We start from the raw sequence: 23,227 nt of genomic DNA, 5'->3' as shown, positions 1-23,227 counted from the left end.
TATCATAATATATAAGTAAATCATAAAAAAAATTCTAATTTGAAAAATCCTAATTCCTTGATTGATTTGAATTAATTCAAAAAGTTTTCATTTTAATGAAAATTTATTTGTATGTTTTTTTATAACATAACATTATATGAAAATATGAAAATTTTTTTGAATAAATAAAATCAATTCTATAGTTTTAACATCATTATATATATATATATATATATATATATTTTAAATATAATTTTATCTGAAAATTTTTGTGCAATAAAATATAATAGTATAATAAAACATTAAAATATTTTTTATTCAAAAATTTTTACTCTATTTAGCATTATTAGAGAATTACATTTAAAAAAATGAAAAATTGAGCACAGAAATTTTGATTATTGATTTCATTTCTTTCAAATGAATTTTGTTAAAAAAAAATTGCTTTATATATAATTTATTATATTTATTATATTTTACATATTTATAAAATTTTATTATAAATAACAAAAATTTTTTATTTTTTCATTTTTTAATTTTTATAGAAGTTTTTTTTTTTAATAAAGTACTTCATAAATACATAGAATATAATGAATTACATAAGAAATAATATTTTTTCAAATAAAATATCACCTGAAAAAAGTAAAATAAACAATCAAAGTTTTAATGATTTTTTTATTTTTTTAAATATTAAATTATGTTAAATAAAATAAAATAGAATAAAATTATGTTAAATAGAATAAAAGTTTTCAAATAAAAAATATTTAATTTTTAACATTATACTATTATAAAAAAAAAATTCCCAAACAAAATTATATTTAAAACATGAAAAATTGCTAAAATTTAATTTTATCTCTCAGATTTCTCATTGATCAAAAAAATTATTTCATTGATAATTCATTATATTCTATATTATGTTTTACATACAAACTTTTATTAAAAATCAAAATTTTCGGAAATGTGAATTTTTTTAAGATAGTGACTTTTATGATTGATTGTATATCTAATAAAATAGCTTAATTATTAAAATATTTATATAAATTTTTTATATATACATATATTTAAATTAAATTTTAATTTTCTGTATATATTAAAAGACTTTTAAAAATATTAAATTCAAAAAATATATTCTTTGAATTTGAATGCTATGTTCACCTTTATAGAAACACGTGCTTCAAATCAGCGCTAACCTCTAAAATTTCATTACGTGTAATTTGATAACGTGTTTCTTTTAATACATGACACTTTGAATTCGATAATTGCATCAACGTACCAATTGGTACTAAATATTTTCTAAAATATTTATTATTTAGTTATTAAAATTTTATAATTATAAACATGAAAGAAAAACTTCCTGAAACAATTAATTTTTCGAAAGAAGAAGAGATTATTTTAGAATTATGGAAAAAATGTGATACGTTTCAGAATTCTTTAAAATTGTCAAAAGGAAGACCAAAATATTCATTTTATGATGGTCCACCATTTGCTACTGGATTACCTCATTATGGACATATACTTGCAGGTACAATAAAAGATATTGTAACAAGATATGCTTATCAATCTGGTTATCATGTGGAAAGACGATTCGGCTGGGATACTCATGGTTTACCTGTCGAATTTGAAATCGATAAAACATTGAATATAAAAGGTCCTGATGATGTTATGAAAATGGGAATAGAAAATTATAATAAAGAATGTCGAAATATTGTAATGAAATATGCAACAGAATGGGAAGTAATTGTAGGTAGAATTGGTAGATGGATAGATTTTAAAAATGATTACAAAACATTATATCCTTGGTATATGGAATCTATTTGGTGGGTTTTTAAAGAATTATACAATAAAGGTCTTGTATACCAAGGTGTTAAAGTAATGCCATATTCCACTGGTTGTAATACACCTTTATCTAATTTTGAATCAGGACAAAATTATAAAGATGTTATTGATCCTTCCATAGTTGTATCATTCCCATTAGTAGATGAACCAGGTGTTTATATTCTTGCTTGGACTACTACACCTTGGACTTTACCCAGCAACTTGGCTCTTTGCTGTAATCCTATTTTTGAATATGTAGAAGTTAAAGATCATGCATCTGGTAATATTTATATTATATTAGAATCAAGTTTAGAACTTATTTACAAATCTAAAGATTTATATACTATACAAGGTAAAAGGAAAGGATGTGATTTAAAAGGAAAGATTTATAATCCTCCTTTTCCATATTTTCAAAATTTAAAAGAGAAGGGTGCCTTTATAATATTAAATGATACATATGTCACAGCAGAAACTGGTACAGGTATTGTTCATCAAGCTCCATATTTTGGAGAAGATGATTATCGATGTTGTTTGGAAGGTGGAGTAATAACAAGAGATCAAGAAATTATATGTCCTATTGATAGCTGTGGATGTTTTATAGAACCAGTACATGATTTTGTTGGAAAATATGTAAAAGATACTGATAAAGATATTATTAAGTATCTTCAGACACATAAAAGATTAATTCATAATGGCACTACTAAACATAGTTATCCATATTGCTGGAGATCTGATACACCATTGATATATAAAGCTGTACCTTCATGGTTTATTAGAGTGGAAGCTATAAAAAATAAACTTCTTGCAGCAAATAGTAATACATATTGGATACCAGATTATATTAAAGAAAAACGATTTGGTAATTGGTTAAAAGATGCTCGTGATTGGACTATTAGTAGAAACCGTTATTGGGGTAATCCAATTCCTCTGTGGATATCAGAAGATGGACAAGAAATTGTATGTGTAGGAAGTATTGCAGAATTAGAAGAATTAACTAATACAAAAATAACAGATATTCATAGAGAAAATATAGATCATTTAACTATACCATCAAAACGACCAGGATACTCACCTTTACAACGTATACCTGAAGTGTTTGATTGTTGGTTTGAATCTGGATCAATGCCATATGCACAAATGCATTATCCTTTTGAACATCAGAAAGAATTTGAAGAAAATTTCCCAGCTGATTTTATTGGTGAAGGTATTGATCAAACTCGTGGATGGTTTTATACTCTTTTAGTTATATCAACAGCTCTTTTCGGAAAAGCTCCATTTAAAAATCTGGTAGCTAATGGTTTAATACTTGCATCTGATGGACAAAAAATGTCTAAACGTAAAAAAAATTATCCAGATCCTGTGGAAATTATTAATAAATATGGAGCAGATGCTCTTCGTTTATACTTAATTAATTCTCCTGTTGTTAGAGCAGAAAATCTGCGTTTTAAAGAAGAAGGAGTTAGAGATATTATAAAAGATGTTTTTTTACCTTGGTACAATGCATTTAGATTTTTAATGCAAAATATTGAAAAATTTGAAAGAGAAGAAAAAATTACTTTTGTATATGATGATTTTAAAAATGTATGTTCTAGTAATATAATGGATAGATGGATTTTATCTTTTACACAAACATTATTACAATTTTTTAAACGAGAAATGCATGCTTATAAATTATATACTGTGGTTCCTCATTTAATAAAATATATAGATAATCTTACTAATTGGTATGTAAGAATGAATAGAAAACGTATAAAGGGAGATGGTGGTGTAATTGATTGTCAACAAGCTTTGACAACTTTATTTTCTGTTCTTTATATAATGGTACGTGTAAATGCACCATTTACACCATTTTTAACAGAATTTATGTTTCAACGTTTGGTTAAATTACTTCCTCCATCTAAAGCTAATATGGACAGTGTTCATTATCAAATGATACCAGAATCTAATTCAAAATTAATAGATGAAAAAATTGAAAAGGCTGTATCTTATATGCAAACTGTAATTGAATTAGGACGTGTTATAAGAGATAGAAAAACAATTCCTGTTAAATATCCATTACCAGAAATTGTAGTAATTCATCAAGATGCTGAAGTATTGAAAGAAATAAAATCTTTGGAATTATATATTCTTGAGGAACTTAATATAAAAGAATTAACTGTTACTACAAATAAGGAAAAATATGGTGTTAAATTAAAAGCAGAACCAGATCATAAAATACTTGGAGCTCGTCTTAAAGGAGAATTTAAATCTGTTACTCAAGCTATTAAAGAACTTTCTGATGAAGAATTGCAAATTTTTGTTGCAAAAAAAGAAATTATTATACAAGGTCATAAATTAGAGGAACAAGATTTACGACTTATGTTTAGTTTCACAGGTCCAGCAGCTGAAAAATTGTCAAAACAGTATGAAGCTCATAGTGAAGGAAATGTTTTAATTTTATTAGATGTTACTTCTGATGAAAACATGCATAATGAAGGAATGGCAAGAGAAATAATCAATAGAATTCAGAAGCTAAGAAAGAAAGCTCAATTAGTTCCATCTGATGAAGCCATTGTATATTATGAAATACAAGATCAAAATAGTAATTTGGCAAAAGTAATTATCAGTCATAAAGAATTTATTGAAAATGCAACTAAAACTCCACAAGAAAATATATCGAAAATGTCAAATAATGCAAATATAATCATAGAAGAAATGCAAAAAATTAAAAATATTGACATGAAACTTATTTTAGTAAAACCTGATATTGAAAATGATAAAAACAATGTAAAACCTTTTTTAAAATACGTAAATATTGAACTTATAGGCATAAAACCAAGATTTGGTGCAACTAATTGTATAGGAACTGTATTATTAGAAACTCCTAACACATTAGTTCCTATTTCTTATAATCAATTAAAGTATGAAATTCAATTAATATTTGGTATTTATGGTTGTGCTTATAATTTATACGTTGATAATAAACCACTATCGGAAGAAACGAATATTTTATCATTGCATCAACAAACAATAAAAGTAATAAAAGTAGGTTTAGTTATAACTCAATCATTTTCAGTATTAAAACATCCTGTTTGTAAATTTATTAATATCAATAGCATTTTAGGGAAAGGTACTATTCTTTTAGAAAATCCAAAAGGAAATTTTAATTTAAATAATGCAATGTTAAAAGAACAATTAAATATTTTTTTTAATAAACTTAATATTTCTGAACCTATACCTGAGGTATTAAACGAATTTTGGGGAAAAACACTTCAATTAAGTTAATTTCTATTTAAAAGTGATTTTTCATTAATTATTTATTTTACATACGTACATCATTTTTAAAATGTTTTTCAAAATTTAATAATTTCATTCAAATTTAAATTGAAATTCATATTAAATATTAATTCTACGAACTATACATTGTATATTTAAATACCAATTCTGAATTGGTGGTAACTTTATTCACATATTATATTTATTTATTTTATATAAGAATTTATAAATCATTCAATTTTGTGGAAAACAGTATGTAATTACATCATTTTTATAATTAAGAATTAATAAAAGATTATTATTATAAACTATATAGTATATAAATATACCTTTTTTCATTGAATTGAGAATTTTTTTTTATTTTTTAATTCTGTTAAATTCATGGATGAAAAATAAATTTTTATTTACATAAAATCAATTGAACTATGAAATATGTTAATACATGAAAACATCAAATAAATAACTATTTATTTCATATTCAATAAAAATTGTAATATTATTATATAATTTGATTTTTTTACCACTATAATACAGTCTATTACAGAAATAAGGATAAATCGACATCATTTGTCAGAAAAAGTAACAAATTTCCTTTTTTGAAAGTAATATAAACTGTATGTTTTAATAAATTATAATTTTATGATTGCTTAATACATTATAAGTTATATGTATATATACACATTGTTAATAACTTTTATTTTTTTTTTTTAACAATTCATAATGCTCAGTAATAATGCTCCAAAAAACATTAGTATTACGTAATTTCCATTCTAAAGTTAGAAATTTTGGAAGATTTATAAAAAGTATAATAATTTTGTTTCAATAATTGCAATTTATAATAGTTATACATAGTATATTCAAGTTTAAGATATATATAGATCAATTCAATAGTAATTTTTAAATTCCATAAAAATATTATAAATATGTAAATATATAATAAATTTTTTGTTGAAAATGATATAGCATTATTGCAAATTGTCATTTATAACATTTATTATGACTAATTCAACAAATGAATAATATTTATCAAAATTAATTTCGCAAATATATTTAAATGAACAAATATTGGCTAGTTATCAAAATATTAATTGCTCGAATTTATAAATTTAATATTAAATACGTTCCCATTTATAATCATAGTTTTTTATAAATCCAAGGAAATTTCCTTTGTAAATATATAAATTAAAATTTTGAGTTAAAAAAAAGAAAAAATGCAGATAAATTGATTTAAAATTTGAAATGCAAATCCATACTATCTAAGTATACTTGATATATTATTCATATGAATTCCTTTATACATTGATAAAAATCACAATAACCCTTCACGTTCTCTTTTATGTCAGGAACCAATGTGTTTAAATGATGTTACACTGAAAACACACGTTAATGTTTACAAAATCATATTTCAAAATAATGTCTTTAACTGTTTCTTTGCTATAAATTCACGCAATATTTCTGATGTTGCATTGTTGATTGAAAAAAAATTACTAACTAATGACATAATATTAAAGCTACTGACATTGCGAAAATTGCAGTGAGTGCATATAATGCGAGAGTTGTACTCGCGGTAAAAAATTGAGCATAATGATATCGGGAATACCAAGCGAAACCTAACATGACAGTCAAAATGACCACTAATGGTCTACTCAAATCCCATTCATTATGCACAGAACTAATTCCTGTGCCAACAGGAATATCAGAAAATGATTGAGGGTTAAAATAAATTGGTGATGAATTATCTAATGTTGATGTTTGAGATGATACAGGATTTGGTCGTGGTTGATGAACCAAACAATGAACTACACAATTATTATATAAGCCACATCTTTCCAACGTTTGATTGTCAGGCTGCAGTACTCGACCATTAAAAACTAAACGCACTAATTTTTGTGCATCTAGCTCTGTTTGAAAATGCCTCCTGAAAATATGTAATTATGTATTTCATTTCATTATGTTACATTACATATTTTATTTATAAATTAATAAAATTAATAAATTAATAAATTTTATATATTTATTTAGTATACAAAAATTAAAATATACCTTTTAAAATCTCCAAGCAATTCTTTTAAGCTACCAGTAACCATTTTTTGATCATCATTTATAAACTTAAGCTTGATGCTAATTTCATTAGCATCTGTTGTTGAAAGAGTTTCATGTTCATGTTCTATAGAATCATTACATGTTGATGTTGATATACTTGTTTCTTTAGAAGAGCTTAATTTGGTTTGTTTTTGTAATTTTGTTGCACAATCATTATTAAATGAATCCATAGCTTCAATAAGTACTTCCTCTGTAGCTGTTGCTTCAGATGTTCTATGTGTGTCAGGAGAAATTTCTTCATTTGTGTCTATTGTGACAAATAATAAATAATTCTAATATTTTTATTATGTTCTTAGAAGTATTTTAAATAGGACATATCACCTGCAATAGATGGTTCAGGACAAGCTTGTGAATTGCCATTATTATCATCTGCAATTGGTTCTATTGTTTCTTCTTCAGTTACCTCCAAATTTGGAGGTCGTGTAAATGAGCTTGCATTTTGATGATTAGCTCTAAGTTCAGCAAGACGTGTGCGTGTTCGACGTAATACAAGTACTGTGCGGATTAATGGTTGATCTGTAATACTTGTAGAATACCATGCAAGCCATCCTATTAAGAGAACAGCCACAACTATAAAAAAATCTGTCACTTCATCTCCAACACCCTCGATTAAAGTCATTTTTATGATGTAAGATTAACCTGTATAAAGAAATATATAGTAAAAAAAAAAATAATATTGTTATAATAAGTGAAAAAATAAATAATGTTTTGTAATAATGAATAATTTATGAAAAATATGTATATTTATGATTATGTTTATTGCAATAATCTTTTAATGATAAGAAACAATTAAAATTATATTATTTAACTTTGTATAAAATAACAATATTATTGTTTTTTTTTAAATTTTATATGCATATACTTATAAAAAAAAATAACCCTGATTTCGTTTCAATATCTTTAAAATGAAATCAATAGTATTTTTCTGTATAAGTTATTGCATAGGAACAAATGTGTAAGATAAGACAAATAACACCTTGAAAAATTACAATATATTTGCATTAATTTTTTAATATTTTTTTAATATAATAAACGAATGTTATTATGCGTCTCAAAAAAATATACATGCATAGAAATAATATAATTTCATATGTTTTTTTTATCTTATAAAATAAAATTTTCATCGCTATATAATCCTTTATCTCTTTTATAATTATTTATCCTCACCTTAATTTTTATGAATTAGACACAACAGAAGAAAATTAAAGATTCGCTAAAATCACTTATAAAAATCTCATCTGCAAATATCTAAAGATGACGCAGATAATTTATGACAACCAGCGACATACGCGATCTAGTTCATATAATTAATAAAAATATGCAACTCTACAAGGCGCGAATTCTTTTTATGACTTCAAAAAACATAATATGCAAATGGACAATTATTAATCAAAATATTTTTTATGTTCATGTCGTACAAAACAAAATGATAATGAATTATATTATAATAATATATATATAATAATAATATTCTTATATATATATTCTTATATATATTTATTTGCTTGTTTAACAAATTTTAAATAAATTAATATATCTATCATTTATTGTAGATTTTTATATTTATATCATATTATTTTATTGAAAATTTAATATTATTAAATATATTATTTATAGAAGATAAATTTGTGAACATAAATAAAAACGATAATAAATTTAATATTTAAAATAGTTTTTTAATAGAAAAATAATATGCCATGTTATACTTATTAAATTTATAAATATATTATTTTTTAAATTTAAAAAAATTTTGAATTAAAAAATTTTGCTTACTATGTAAAACAGAAAATAGATATATATGTCATTATAAAAGTATCATGTGTCATAATATTAATTATATATATAATGAATATAAAATATCTTATCGTTAGATATAAGTAGATAAGTACATAAGTAAGATTAGTAAATAAGTATTTAGTTCGATTTCAGTTACACGTCAAAATGGCTGAGTTAATCGCAGTGCCATTAAAAAAACCGTCTGACGTTGATGTAATTAAGCCGCTTACAAATGTTATTAAATCAACATATAATAATCAAAAAGATTATACAGAAGCAATTGCAGATTTTAGTAAATTAAGAAACAATGCATTATGGCGAGCTTTTGAGAAATATGAAAGTTCTTTAGAGGTTATATACAGGTATGAGTCATTTTTAAGTAATTATTAATTAAAATAGTATAATAAGAAATATTATAAAAAATATTATAATATTTTACATTGGATTTTATTTTTTTAAAAATGTGTTTATTATAAAATACTACAAGATATAATACAATAAGATAATTTTTTAAAATGATAAATAATATGATTAATAGTATTTAAATTATATTTTTAATGTAATTTAATAGAATAATATTTGAACATTTATTTTTTAAAATATAATGAATATAATTACTAATTATTATTAACAATATATAAAATTTTATTTCAATTAATAATCATTTCCTAGATAAAAATTTTTTTCTTTTGTTTAGTTACTATGATCAATTATGTGCATTAGAAGGCAAGATACCTGCCCATGAATTACAAATTCCATTTAAATGGAAAGATGCATTTGATCGTACTATATTTGGTGGAAAACTCAGTTTGAGTAAGATTTTTTTAATATATTATTATAAAATTATATATATTTTAATATATCATTTTTATATCATTTTATGTCATTTTATTTTATATTATATTTTATATATTATATTTCATTTTATATCATTTTTATTGTCTGTATTGGATTTTAAGTGATTAATAAATACATAGATAAGATAAGGTCATTTTAGATTGGCCCCATATTTAAAGTTAAATTTTTGATATTTATTTTATAACATTCATATTTAAAATAAGATATGATATTTGATATTTTCAGCCATTAGTACATTATCATATGAAAAAGTATGTGTATTATTTAATATTGCTGCTTTACAAAGTTCAGTTGCAGCAGCACAATCTTTAGAAAGTGATGAAGGATTAAAACTAGCTGCAAAATTGTTTCAAGTAAATATAAATTCCATTAATTATATTATAATGAATAAATTGATCAATAAACTAATTTCTCATGGATTTTAATGGATTTGAAATATTTCAATTTTAATCCATATAATAATGTTGTATATATAAATAAATAGATAAAATTCAATATTATTAGCAATTATTGTTTGCAAATATTTTGAAAACTGATTGATGATAGTATACATAGGAAAAAATTGTTTAAAATCTTATTCTATAATATATATAATATATTTAAAAATTATAAAAATCCATGAAAATATTATACATTGATTATACATTGAAGTTATTAAAAAATAATTACTTAATTATTATTAATTATAGCAATCTGCTGGTATCTTTAATTATCTTAAAGCAAATGTTATGATGGCTATTCAACAAGAACCAACACCAGATATTAGTCCAGAAACATTGGGTGCATTATCAGCATTGATGCTTGCTCAAGCTCAAGAAATATTTGTATATAAGGCAATTCATGATGCTATGAAAGATGGAATTATTGCTAGATTAGCTTCTCAAGCAGAAGAATTATATGCAGATGCATTAAAATTATTTCAAAAGGAGATTTTTCGGGCATTTTGGGATAAAGAATGGGTTCCTTTAGTATGAATTTATAATCTTACTTATATACAGAATTCATATAATTATATGTAAATAATTGTAATGAAATAATATAGATTGCAGGAAAACAAGCTGGATATCGTGCAATGACTGAATTTTATCAATCATTAGTATGCAAAAATAATAAGTCAATTGGAGAAGAAATAGCTAGATTAGAAGTAAATCTTAAAAGCTAAAAAATATAATTATGAAAATCATGAAAATAATCTAGATATAATTATAAAAATAAACTAAAATTAATTAGAATATATATTTTTAGCGTTCTGTTGAGTTATTTAAAGCTGCGCAACAACGTTCAAATAAACCTCATTTATTTCAAGATTATGCTAATAGAGCTCAAAGAAATCTGACAGAAGTAAAAAAAGATAATGATTTTATTTATCATGAAAGAATACCTGATATAAAATCTTTGGAACCAGTTGGTAAAGCTTGTGTTGCAAAATTAATATCAATGCCTGAAATTTTCAGCTCAAATTTTAAAGGTTTTTTTTATATATATAATATTAAATTTCTTAAATTATCTTATTAAATATAATTATTTTTTATATATTTTATTTTTCTAGATCTTTTTAATGATTTATTACCTGTTAGTGTACATCAAGCATTATCATCTTATGAAGTTCGTCGTAATGAATTAGTGAACTCAGAAATATCTAAATTACGAGAAATGACACAAATTCTAAATGGGTATTAATTTTATAAATTTATTTAAAAATTATATGTTATTATTATATATGTTATTATAATATTTAATGTTATTGTTATTATAATATATAATTATATAATTATATTATTATATGTAGTATAATTGTATATTATATGTTAGTATAATATATAATATTTAATTTATTAAATGTTAAATTTATAATTTATATTCAATTATATTTTTAGTGTATTAGCAAGTTTAAATTTACCAGCAGCTATTGAAGATACAAGTGGAACTGATTTACCTCAATCTGTATTAGAAAAAGCTCAACATGTAAAAGAAATAGGTGGAATTAATGCATTGGAAACTTCTATGAAAGAATTACCTGATTTATTACAAAGAAATAAAGAACTTTTAGATGAGGTAAAAAAATTTTCAAATTTCTTTTCATGTAAATTATTAAATTTTTTATTTTTTTTAGTGTGAACGAATGCTTCAAGAAGAGCGCGAATCTGATGATCAATTAAGAGAACAATTCAAAGATCGGTGGACAAGAATTCCTAGTAGTCGTTTAACAGAACAATTTAATATTACTCTTCGAAAATATCGTGAAATTATTAATAATGCTGTGGCAGCTGATAAGGTATAAATATATATATATATATATATATATATATATATATTTTCATTAATAATATATTCGTAATTGTATATATTGATATATTATATATTGATTTAAAATAATTAAATAATTATAATTATATTTTGAAGGTTGTACGTGAGAAATATGAAAATCATAAAGAAGGTATAGAAATTTTGAGTTTAAATGAAAATGATTTAATTAATGCTGTACCAACTGGATCAGCAGTTCAGGAAAGTAATACTGTTATTCAACTTAGAAAGCTAATGGAAGATGTATGTATTTTATATATAATATTGTTTTTAATCATTTTCTTAAATTATTTGTATCAATATTGATTTTTTTCCAAGGTTGAAACAATCAAAACAGAACGTGATGCTATAGAAAGTGAATTAAAATCTGCTACTACTGATATGAAAACAACATTCTTGTCAGCACTTGCAAAAGATGGTGGGATTGATGAACCAAATTTATCAATAGAAAGTATAGGAAAAACATATGGACCTTTACAAAAACAAGTGAGAGATAGTGTTTCTCATCAAGAACAATTGATTGCTGAAATTCAGGTAATATTCATTTTATATTAACTACATATAAGATATATATTCTTACGACAGCTTTGCAGAATGGATTCTAGAAGCCAAAGATTTTCAGTCTTTAATATAATAATATTGATAATATAAAAATTTTGATTGAGATTTATCTATTAAGTTATTGTATCTATTAAGTAATTGATTTATCAATTGATTTTAGAGACCAAAGTTTTTAATATAATAATATCGATAATATAAAAAATTCGATTAAGATTCGATTGATTTTAGACCAAACGAAATGAAAATAAAGTGAAATAAAGTATTTTGATTTTATTATATTGTTTTTATCTTCATTTTCATTAAAAAAAAAATTAAATTGCTCATAACTTGTTTATTAAGTCCGATATTTTTGTGTTCGATCTCCAAAATTTGTTATAAAAATATTTTACAAATATATTAATATCTTATATTTTAACTTCAAAATTTTAGAAGTGTCATGCAGAATTTACAGCTGAACAATCTGGTAGTGGTAGTTCAAGAGAAACAATGTTATGTAAACTAGCAGCTGCTTATGATGCATTTAAAGAATTGAAAGGTAACTTAAATGAAGGTGCTAAATTTTATAATGATTTAACACAGGTAAATATTAATTATATTTTTATTAAATTATAAATTAAATTAGTTATATTAAAATTATATTTTTAATTTTTTTTTCATAGTTATTAGTAGTCTTCCAAAATAAAATATCAGATTTTTGTTTCGCTCGGAAAACGGAAAAAGAGGAACTATTAAAGGATTTGACAACAAATTTGAGTAAAACTGAATCAATTCCTTCTAACATTTTATCTCATCATGCAGGTATGAGATTATAATTTTATAAATAAAGTTACATTTATATAATTAATTTTAAAAATGTAGGGATGTCCGGACAAAAGCAATCGGGAACAGAACAAAGTGGAACATCGCAATTACCATATCCTACACATTTTCAAGGAATGCCTATACCTTATGGAGCTGGTCCTACTACACCATATCCTGCATATATCCCTCCTCCTATGCCTACAACATATAATCCATACGCAACAATGCCTTATCCCACTCAAGGTAATATAAAAAATGCGAAATCATTCATTGTTATATAACTTTCACTTTATTTTTAGGAACTTATAATCCGTATCAAGGTATGCCTTCAGCTCCTTATGGTGGATATGCGACTCTTCCACGTTATGGCGGTAATCAACATTCTCATCAAGGACATCCATTTTGAAAAGCAAAAAATATTTTATATATACTGTGATTGCAAAATAGTCATGTGGAATTTACTCAATTGGAAGAATGAGAAAAATGTATATGACATAATATTGTGGAAATTAATATGAAATATGTTTTAATCTGTCCAATTTTGATCAGTAAAAAAAATTATATGTTGAATTAATTTTGAACAAATTATATTCTTTGATTGTTATTGATACTTATTACAGTTGAATTTCTATAGAATGTATCAATACGTGATATATATTAAGCTTTAAATCATGCTTCAAGAAAAAAAAAAGAGCAATTTATAAATATATTTTGTAACATAATATAACATAATAATTCTAACAATCGTAATTATTCCATTGTTATTGATATTTTAATCTTTTTTGTATTTATAAACATATAGTTTTATGAATTCTCTATATAGTATTTTGCTGCATAAGTACTACATTTATAATTGTGTACTTTATTTTAGAAATGTATATTATAACAATTTTTATTATAAATAAAATTAAAATCAGCATAAAAAAATATGTAAAATTTTTTAATGTGTTCATTAAGATAAATTTTATAAAAATTGAGGTTTTATTATTGTTTGAATCGAATTTTAAATATACACTTATGATATATTTAATTTGGGTATTTACATATTCAACTTTTATTATTTAAATATTTGAAATATTGAATTCAAATTTGATTTTGAAATCTTGAATATAAATAGTAGTATAAAGCAAAGAATAATCCTTTCATTCAATATATTTTATCCTTTATGATATTAATATTAAAATCATTGAAATTAGTAAGATATGATTTTCTCTTGTCTTTTTTTCTTGATATAATTATTTTACGTTTGTATTTTTTATTATAATACAATGAAAATAACATCAATTTGGTTTTTTTATAAAAATGAATTTAAATATAACATAATTAAAGCTAAATTTATTTATATATATTGTTATTAGTATATTGAAGTATATTGTAATAATATTTTGATCAATATTGTAATAAATATTTACAATTTATATAATAAAGATAATAAAATTTTTTCTAGCATTTTCAAAAAGAAAAATTCTTATAAAATTTCATATACTTACCTGCGAAATATTTGAATTTTAAAAATACTTATTTTTTATATATCTATTTGTCCCTTACAATAAAATTTACTATTACTGAACTACAATACTAAATGTTTTTTGATTAAATTTTTTTAATTCTAAATTTAAGTTATATCTATATATCTATATTATTTGATTTGATTAATAATATATATATATTTGCTTATTATTATTCCATTATTTATTAACATCATTAAATTATTCCATTAATTTATTAACATCTGATTAATTTTGTATTAATGTCAAATTAAATTTTAATTCCAATCACGATTACGATTATAATCATTTTTTATATTTTTTATATATTGAATTTTTAATTCATTTCATATGTGATATTAAAATATTAAGAGAATCAAATGACTTTTAAATTTCTGTGTTATGAAAAAGCATTACATATCTAATTTGTACTTCTATCTATTATATATATTCTGCATTTATATCCTGTGTTATAACTATCTTATTTGTGCTTATAAATATATATAAGCGTAAAAAATAATATGAATTAAAATTGTTTGTATTAATAATAATCCAAAATTGCAAAAGATTTCGTTTATTAATATAATATAATAATCGTTTCAGTTTTTAAATATTCGAAATTATAAAATATGTACAATCAAATGGCCTAAGAAGTTTAAATACATATTAATACAATTTAAATATTTTTTTAAATATATACATAACAATAAATCTTATTCAATCATTGGCGTTTCAGTCCTAATATGTATAAAATTATAAAAAATAATTTACTACATATTAATAACAAGCAATCATTATCAATTTCATTATGCTTGATTTTAGCATAGTATAAATTAAGATTATTTTTTTTTGAATTAGCAATAATCTTATGTTATAATCTTTGCTTTATTAAGCATAGATTCTACATGTCGCGGTAATAGTGCTTGTAATTCAGACGACATTGACATATATTTAAAATTTAATAATCTTACCAAACCACTTTGGTAACTAACTACCATCCATAAATAACTCCATGCATTCGGATTCCAAGATATCTAAAATTTTAATATTAGATAAAATTATAATATTAAAGTAAATTAAAATAATAATGTACATACATATATATACATACTCTGTTTACTGACATAAATGGATATTCTTCAATTGGAACTTCTGATTCTTCTGCATATAACATTCGTTTGAACATTATTTGTTCATTTTCCTTTAAATATAACAAATTCAAAATATTATTTGTATAAAAGAATAAAATTTATGATTTATATATAGCATAATAAAAATTATCAAAAATACTTACTTTTAAATTATCACAAAAAATAATACCGAATCGATCTTGACATTCATCATAAGTTTCTGGCATGTAACGATGATCTTTCGGATTTTTATTGCGTTTTTCATCATCCATGCTATCTTCTGAGAAGTCCACTATTTTAATAAATGAACTCAACTAGGAGAATCATTCATATTTAACTTTATGTGAGCATTTAAAATATAAAATATTAATACAAACATATTAATATAAAAAAAAAATACCTTGCTTTTTTTTAATAAAGCTTTTTCGAGAGCCGTTTCATATACAAGCTCATGTGCAAATAATGTTTGAACTTCTCCTGCTAATGTACCATGTGCAATACTATTTGCATAATCAGAAACGGCTAAAGCCTATAAAATTTTTAAGTAAAAATTTAAATCATATTATTAGAACATTTAAAAACAATTTATTATTAAATAATATTTATTTCTGAAATTACTTACATATGTAGAAGAATTTGATCCTAATGTAGGATAATATTTGAATTTATATTCTCTTAATGGAATTAAATGAGAATTTGTATGTTGATTCCTACAATAACATAAAAATAATAATAACAAATATATTTTATTATGAATTTATTATTTTTAATTTTTTAATAATTACCCTAATGCATCATCAAAACTAATGACAGCACATGGCCAATGTGTCATCCATGCACCATTTACTATAATAGTTTTTTGCACACTAGTTTGTGGAGTATTTATATTTTCTAAATTCCAAAATTTGTATGATCTATCTAAACTAGCAGAAGCCAAAAATCTTCCTCCATTATATGGAATTAATGCTACCACTATTAAAATAATATTTTATTTATAGTATTACAATTTTTTAAATTTTTATAAAAAAGAAAAAAAACAAGAATAAATGTACTTACTACTCACAGCATTACTGTGAGCATAAAAATGCTGAAATGCATTTATGAAATATGTATTTTGTCTTTTTTGCATTGATAATGGTGATTTGTATGTTAAATCCCATAAAGCTATGTAACCATTTGAAAATCCTGCAGCAATGGTACTAAAAAAATTAGAAAAATGATATAATTTTGTTATTATAAAGTTATAAAATAATAGATATACATAGAAATATAGAAATACATTATGAAAAAATCTTACTTATGACCATGTTCTTTTGTCCATGACAACTTAGTACATTGCCAAGTTTGACCATTATTATCATATATTGCAATGTTTACAACTAATGTTATTATTGGATCAGTGGAATATATAGGCCACCTATAATAATATTAATAAAGACAAGAAAATTATATAATTTGAACAAATTTTCTACTTACTCATTTTCTATAGATTTTTTAAATTTAAGCTCCTCTGGAAAGGGTAATGAATAAATATGTACATTTCCATCTGAACAAGCTGCTGCAAGTAAACCCATTCGTTTAAGGTTACAAGGATTTTCTTTTTTATAATTATCTAAACTTTCATCTTGATAACATCCAGAAGGACACCATTCTAAACACCATATAGTACCGTTGTTATGTACAATTACATATGATAAAGCAGGAGATTCTTGTTTACTATCAGTTCTAATAAAAAAGAATATATTTTGAAAAAATGTAACTATATAGTTTCTAGTTCATTAAGTTGTTTTTTTATTACTAACTCATGATCTAAATGTCCAACACTCCAAATTTGTATCATATTATGTCCAGTGTATGATTTTCCAATAGTATATTCACTTGCCATTGTTGGATGAGTACTAATTGCAATATATTGATGAGGTTTTTTAGAATACATTGGTGATGGAATAGGTAGCCAAGCTAATGCCCACACTGGACCACCAGTAAAAAAAATTGAAGTACCTGAAAAAATATTCATGTAACATATATATATATATAACTATGAAACAGTATGTAGGTAAGTAATACCTTCATCCAAACCACCCTCAAATCGTTTCCACTGCTTCCATGGAATTTCTGTATCACACAATTTTTCAGATATGTTTTTTCTTTTTGTTCGCATGGAAACTTTTAATTCTGGTAAATATTTAAGAATATCGATATTGTTTAATAACATGAATTGATTTGGAAAATAATCATTAAATAAATAAAATTCATAATTTTTTTGTTCACTGTTAAGAAAAATAACATTATTAATAAATATATAAATATTATATAAAAAGATATATTAATTCTAAAATATAATTATTTACAATTCCATAGTCCATCGTATAGCAGGTAAATATGTTCCTGTCCATCGAATTTTTTGATATTGTTCTTTGCCCAAAAACTTCATCGTGAAAAATACTGTTCAAAAAGAAATCATGAAATTTAGTAACTTAGAAACTTAATAATTTTAATTTTACATTACAATAAAATTTATTTTTACATTCATCTGAATTATAATCTTCTTCTTCAAAATCGGAATATCTATCGATTCCTTCTGTTGATATATGTTTTGCTGTTACATGCTTTGTTGCATCTTCATAAGATATACTTGAAAATTTACATATTTTACATATATAAGACTGTAATAAAATCATCATATTTAACTGTTTTGATTGTAATAAAAATAACAATTAATATTATTATAATTATTATACCTTTTCAGGAATGAAGTTACAATTTTTAAAATGATTACATATATCTTCAATAGAAGTACATGTATAAGTACAACCTACATGACGACAATTTGTTACTCCCACTGAGAATAATTCTTTTTTCCATATGCATTTCCACACAGATGGAATAGGCATTTTATGTTTGGGTATTTTGATTAAACTTTTCTATAATATTAATTTTATATAATTATTCATATAATACAAGATTAATAATAAGATTTTTTTATAAAGATATATTATAAAATAATTATATACCAGAAGTTTCATTTTCTTTTCAGGAGGTGGACTGTTATCCTTGAAAAATTCAGAAAATTCTAAAATTTTTGAAACTGCTCTGTAATTAGAATATTATTAGTATTTTTATTTACATTAAATTATTAAAAATCTTCAATTCAAATATATTAGCTTACTTTTCAGCAGCTTTACGTTTTACTTTTTCATTATCACTAGTACATAACTGTACTTCTGTTACTTTATTTTTTTCTGATAATCTGTGAGTTCTTTCATGTATTTCCATAGAAGATGGCATCATAACAGCACCACAAATTGGACAAGTTACCATCAAAGCTTTTTTTTCCTAGTATATAAAATTATAATACAATTATAATAATTATAATTATTATATACATAGTATATATATATAATATATATATATATTTTAATTATTCCTTTAATAAAATCGATTTTGAGTTATTAAAAAATAAATAAATATATTTTTTAATTAATTTTTTTTTTCAATTTTTGTTTTGTTTTAATATAAATTTTGATAGGAAAATTATTTTTAAAAATTACGATATGCATCAATCACAAATGATATCATTTATTTTAATCTTAAGATATTTGAAATTTTAATTTTAATAATTACAAAAAATTGTACATACTTCTTCTGATTTTCCACAAAATTGCATATGAGATATAAAACCATTCACACTACGTTTTACAGCTCCACATTTTTCACAACACAAATGACCCTTTTTTTTTTTAATTGCAGATGTTAAAATCTTTCTCCATAATTTAATATCACTTTCATAATCCTGAAATATAGAATTTTTTAATAAAATATTAGAATAATAAATTTACTAAAGCTTTTAGTTTCATATTTACCATAGGTTTATCACCCTTTATCCAACTCATATTGTTATGATGAAGTAAATTATGTGAATCCCATTTATTTTTTAACATATCTATTTCACATTTGGCACAACTTACTAAATCTACCTAAATTAATAAATATATATTTATATAATTAGAAATAATACAAAAAATAAAATAAATATACATATATTTTAATATTTTATATAAAATTTACTTCTGATGTATGAACAATAGCATTCATTTCATCTGAATTTTCTTTTTTTATTTCTTCCATAATAGTTTCTGGTCCCTTTAACGTTTGTATATATTCAGTGTCCAATGTAGAATGAGATGATGCTCTGCCTCTGCCTCTACCTCTACCTCTACCTCTACCTCTACCTCTACTTCTACCTCTACCTCTTCCTCTGCTACTTCCTCTGTCTCTTTCTCCTCCTCTTTCTTCTTCCTCTTTTCCTTTTGTTCCTTCTCTTTTTTCTTCTCTTTCTATTCTTTTTCTTTCTTTTCCTCTTCCTCTCCCTCTTCCTCTTTTATTATTTGCAATTTCTTCTTCTTCTTCTTCTTCTTCTGCTTTATCTAAAGATGTACTTGTTATTTTATTTCTTTTTCCAACAATAATTGAAATTGGAATGTTATCTTTAGTACTATTATTATTATTTAAGCCATCATTATTATTAATATTATATAAATGTTTATTATGTCTCCTATTATGAATTACTGTTTCTGGAATAGAAACATCATTAAGTTTTTGTGAATCTTTTAAGTTTTCTTCTAATTTATTTGAAATGTCCATAGTTTTTTCAGATGTAAATATAATTTTTTTAGGTCTTCCTCTTTTTCTTATTGGGGGTGTATTTATTAAATTTTGACTATTATCATTTTGACTTATTGATTCTATATTAAAATTTGTTTTGTTTAATGAAATATCTGGTGTTATGAGTGACAAATTTATTCTATTTTCATTAATACCTGTATTTTTAACATTTAGATTTTCTGATTTTACACATGATTTTAAGCTTTCGTTTATTACAGGAATACATTCAGTTACAGAGGTATTTATTGATTTTATTTGTACTTCATTACTACAATTATTATCATTTAGCTCTACATTTTTCAAATGTTTTTCTTTCAAATTTTTTTTATTTATTATATTTTTATTGTTTTGCAAATGCTTTACATTACTTGTAATATTAGAATGATTTCCAGAATTGTTGCTGGAATTCAAAGGCAGTGAATTTTTTGTTATAGCTGGTGTGATAGAAATAGAAGAAACATATGAATCAAATGTAGTTATAATTTTTTCATTATTTTTATCTTCAATTTTTTGTTTCACATATTTTTCATTAAAAACTTTTTTCTCATTTGTTTCAATTCTATTTGATAAAGAAGTATCGGAATTTATTGCTTGTTTTAAATCCTTATTAGGAATATTTTTTCTTTTTTTATCTGAAGTTGTTGTTTCTTTTGTGCATTCATTTTTATATTCTATAATATAACCATCAAATTTAGTTTTTTTGTTGTGATGAATACATTCAGATTTATCAAGTAAATTTTCATCCATTTCATATATATTTTCTGTCTTATTTTTTTCTAAATTTGTATTTAAATATTTTTCATTAGTATTTTGTTCAAATCTTGTATTTGTTCTTTGAGACTTTGGTACATCCTTTGAGGTAGTTTGATTATTTTTTGAGTTTTCAGCAGTAGATTTTACTTTCTCTAATGTATTTTGATTTTCTGAAACATTCGTTGAGTTACTTACTTTTGTGCTGTCTTTTTCTTTTTTTATATTATTATGAAGATTTTGCATCTGTTTTGTACGATTTGCTTTAGAAACAGACTTTTCTTCATTTGTCTTAATTTTAGGCACTTCTGTGGTATTTTTTAAGCTTTCATTATCTGCATTATCTGCTGAATTATTTTTATTAATTTTTATAAGTGTAGTTGGTTTTATTACAATATTTGAATTTAAATTTGCAATAGATGTAGAAATCTCAAGATTTTTATGTTCTTGAATTTTGATAGCATTTATATTATTATCTTTTTTTATAAATTCTAAAGCAGACATTATACTTTCACCTATAATAAAAAATTAAATTATATATATAATTAATATATATTAAATTTAAATTATAAATTAAATTAAATTATAAATCTAAATAATGACAATAATTGATTAATTTACCTTTTTCTATTGAGTTACTAAGACAAATATTTTGTAATACATTTGGAGGAAGGATAAACATTTTTGTATTATTAGATGATTGATTGGATTTATTAATAGATGAATTCATATTATCAGATGAAGTGTCAATATTCACAGTCTTTTTACTCATTATTAATATAATCTAAATAAAAATTAATTTATGTAAAATATACATGATATATTTTATAGGGGATATTTAATTAATTTTTTTAATTATTTTATAATTTTATATTTAATTTAAAATTTCACGTATATTTTATTATTTTTTTAGAACATTTTAATATTTAATAAATTCCAAAAAAAAACTTCTATAATTTATTAAAAAAAAATTTATACGAGTTGGATTTGAACATAGAACATTTGATGATGAAATAAATTATCTCTATTCTAAAATCCTATAAAAACTGTCATTTCTTAGACAATCATGTAGAATGTTATTAAAATATTATTAAAACTAATTAAAAATAATTAAAGTATATAAAGTTAATACTAATCATACTTTCGTATTAATAACAAAATAAGGTTAAATAGTATATATGTATAATACTTTGTCGCATAATTTTAATATTTAATGATTTTTCATTTTTTTTATAAATACTTACCAAAATTTACTAAAGAATTTTTTCTACATTAAAAATAATATTCAATTGAAAAATATAATAATTAATCTAAAAATCTGTGAAACATGATTCGAACCAGTACACTTCACCTTTACACACCATTCTCACATTGTAACAAGGCATGGGGCACGGCACGAATCGTACCGCACGATAGATTATTCGATATATGTATGTAGTAACTTGCGCATGCGTTATGTTACATTCCGGTGTTCAAAGAAGAGTATTTTTATAATTATTTATATTATCGGAGTATTATAGTGATTGATTATATTAATAGATAATAGACATTATACATGTCATTTTTATGCAATTTTATATACATATTTATTTTCATTAATATAATATAATAAGTTTTTATATAATTGTAAAATTATCAATATTTGAAATAGTTTTAAAAATAGTATTAAAATTTATTATTTATAAATTGAAATATTTAAATTTCATATAATGTATGTAATTTATGTAAATTTGTATTATTATTATT

The 23,227-nt window shown here is 22.4% G+C and overlaps 4 protein-coding genes across 4 annotated transcripts; 2 read left to right on the top strand and 2 right to left on the bottom strand.

Moving 5' to 3' along the window:
* Positions 1-1,076: 1,076 nt before the first annotated feature.
* Positions 1,077-5,361, top strand: LOC122717420 (isoleucine--tRNA ligase, cytoplasmic). Its single transcript, XM_043941461.1, has one exon. The coding sequence runs from the start codon at positions 1,315-1,317 to the stop codon at positions 5,053-5,055; it is 3,741 nt and encodes a 1,246-aa protein (XP_043797396.1). The 5' UTR covers positions 1,077-1,314; the 3' UTR covers positions 5,056-5,361.
* Positions 5,362-6,163: 802 nt separating this feature from the next.
* Positions 6,164-8,431, bottom strand: LOC122717435 (transmembrane and ubiquitin-like domain-containing protein 1). The gene is made up of 4 exons (XM_043941488.1): positions 8,317-8,431; positions 7,471-7,788; positions 7,090-7,396; positions 6,164-6,964 (listed from the first exon to the last, which is right to left on the bottom strand). The coding sequence occupies exons 2-4, from the start codon at positions 7,766-7,768 to the stop codon at positions 6,538-6,540; spliced, it is 1,032 nt and encodes a 343-aa protein (XP_043797423.1). The 5' UTR covers positions 7,769-7,788; positions 8,317-8,431; the 3' UTR covers positions 6,164-6,537.
* Positions 8,432-9,068: 637 nt separating this feature from the next.
* LOC122717426 (programmed cell death 6-interacting protein) lies at positions 9,069-14,199 on the top strand. The gene is made up of 15 exons (XM_043941467.1): positions 9,069-9,287; positions 9,623-9,738; positions 10,009-10,136; positions 10,473-10,751; positions 10,826-10,927; positions 11,029-11,251; positions 11,333-11,456; positions 11,661-11,838; positions 11,897-12,058; positions 12,187-12,330; positions 12,406-12,621; positions 13,078-13,227; positions 13,308-13,446; positions 13,507-13,692; positions 13,749-14,199. The coding sequence occupies exons 1-15, from the start codon at positions 9,091-9,093 to the stop codon at positions 13,853-13,855; spliced, it is 2,451 nt and encodes an 816-aa protein (XP_043797402.1). The 5' UTR covers positions 9,069-9,090; the 3' UTR covers positions 13,856-14,199.
* Positions 14,200-15,547: 1,348 nt separating this feature from the next.
* On the bottom strand, positions 15,548-22,839 carry LOC122717423. The gene is made up of 21 exons (XM_043941465.1): positions 22,726-22,839; positions 22,103-22,265; positions 20,135-21,996; positions 19,930-20,043; positions 19,707-19,859; positions 19,236-19,402; positions 19,081-19,159; positions 18,808-18,990; positions 18,594-18,732; positions 18,418-18,511; positions 18,134-18,336; positions 17,869-18,067; positions 17,543-17,791; positions 17,364-17,483; positions 17,123-17,265; positions 16,852-17,038; positions 16,689-16,776; positions 16,467-16,595; positions 16,231-16,380; positions 16,048-16,137; positions 15,548-15,970 (listed from the first exon to the last, which is right to left on the bottom strand). Exons 2-21 carry the CDS (start codon positions 22,251-22,253, stop codon positions 15,803-15,805), a joined length of 4,668 nt encoding a protein of 1,555 aa, XP_043797400.1. The 5' UTR covers positions 22,254-22,265; positions 22,726-22,839; the 3' UTR covers positions 15,548-15,802.
* Positions 22,840-23,227: the final 388 nt, after the last annotated feature.

Source organism: Apis laboriosa, unplaced genomic scaffold (genome assembly GCF_014066325.1).
Source record: "Apis laboriosa isolate Shangri-la unplaced genomic scaffold, ASM1406632v1 scaffold50_cov145, whole genome shotgun sequence".
NCBI classification, from domain to species: Eukaryota; Metazoa; Arthropoda; class Insecta; order Hymenoptera; family Apidae; genus Apis; species Apis laboriosa.
Note: the sequence above shows the minus strand (reverse complement) of the source record. Positions and strands in the feature narration are given on the sequence as shown.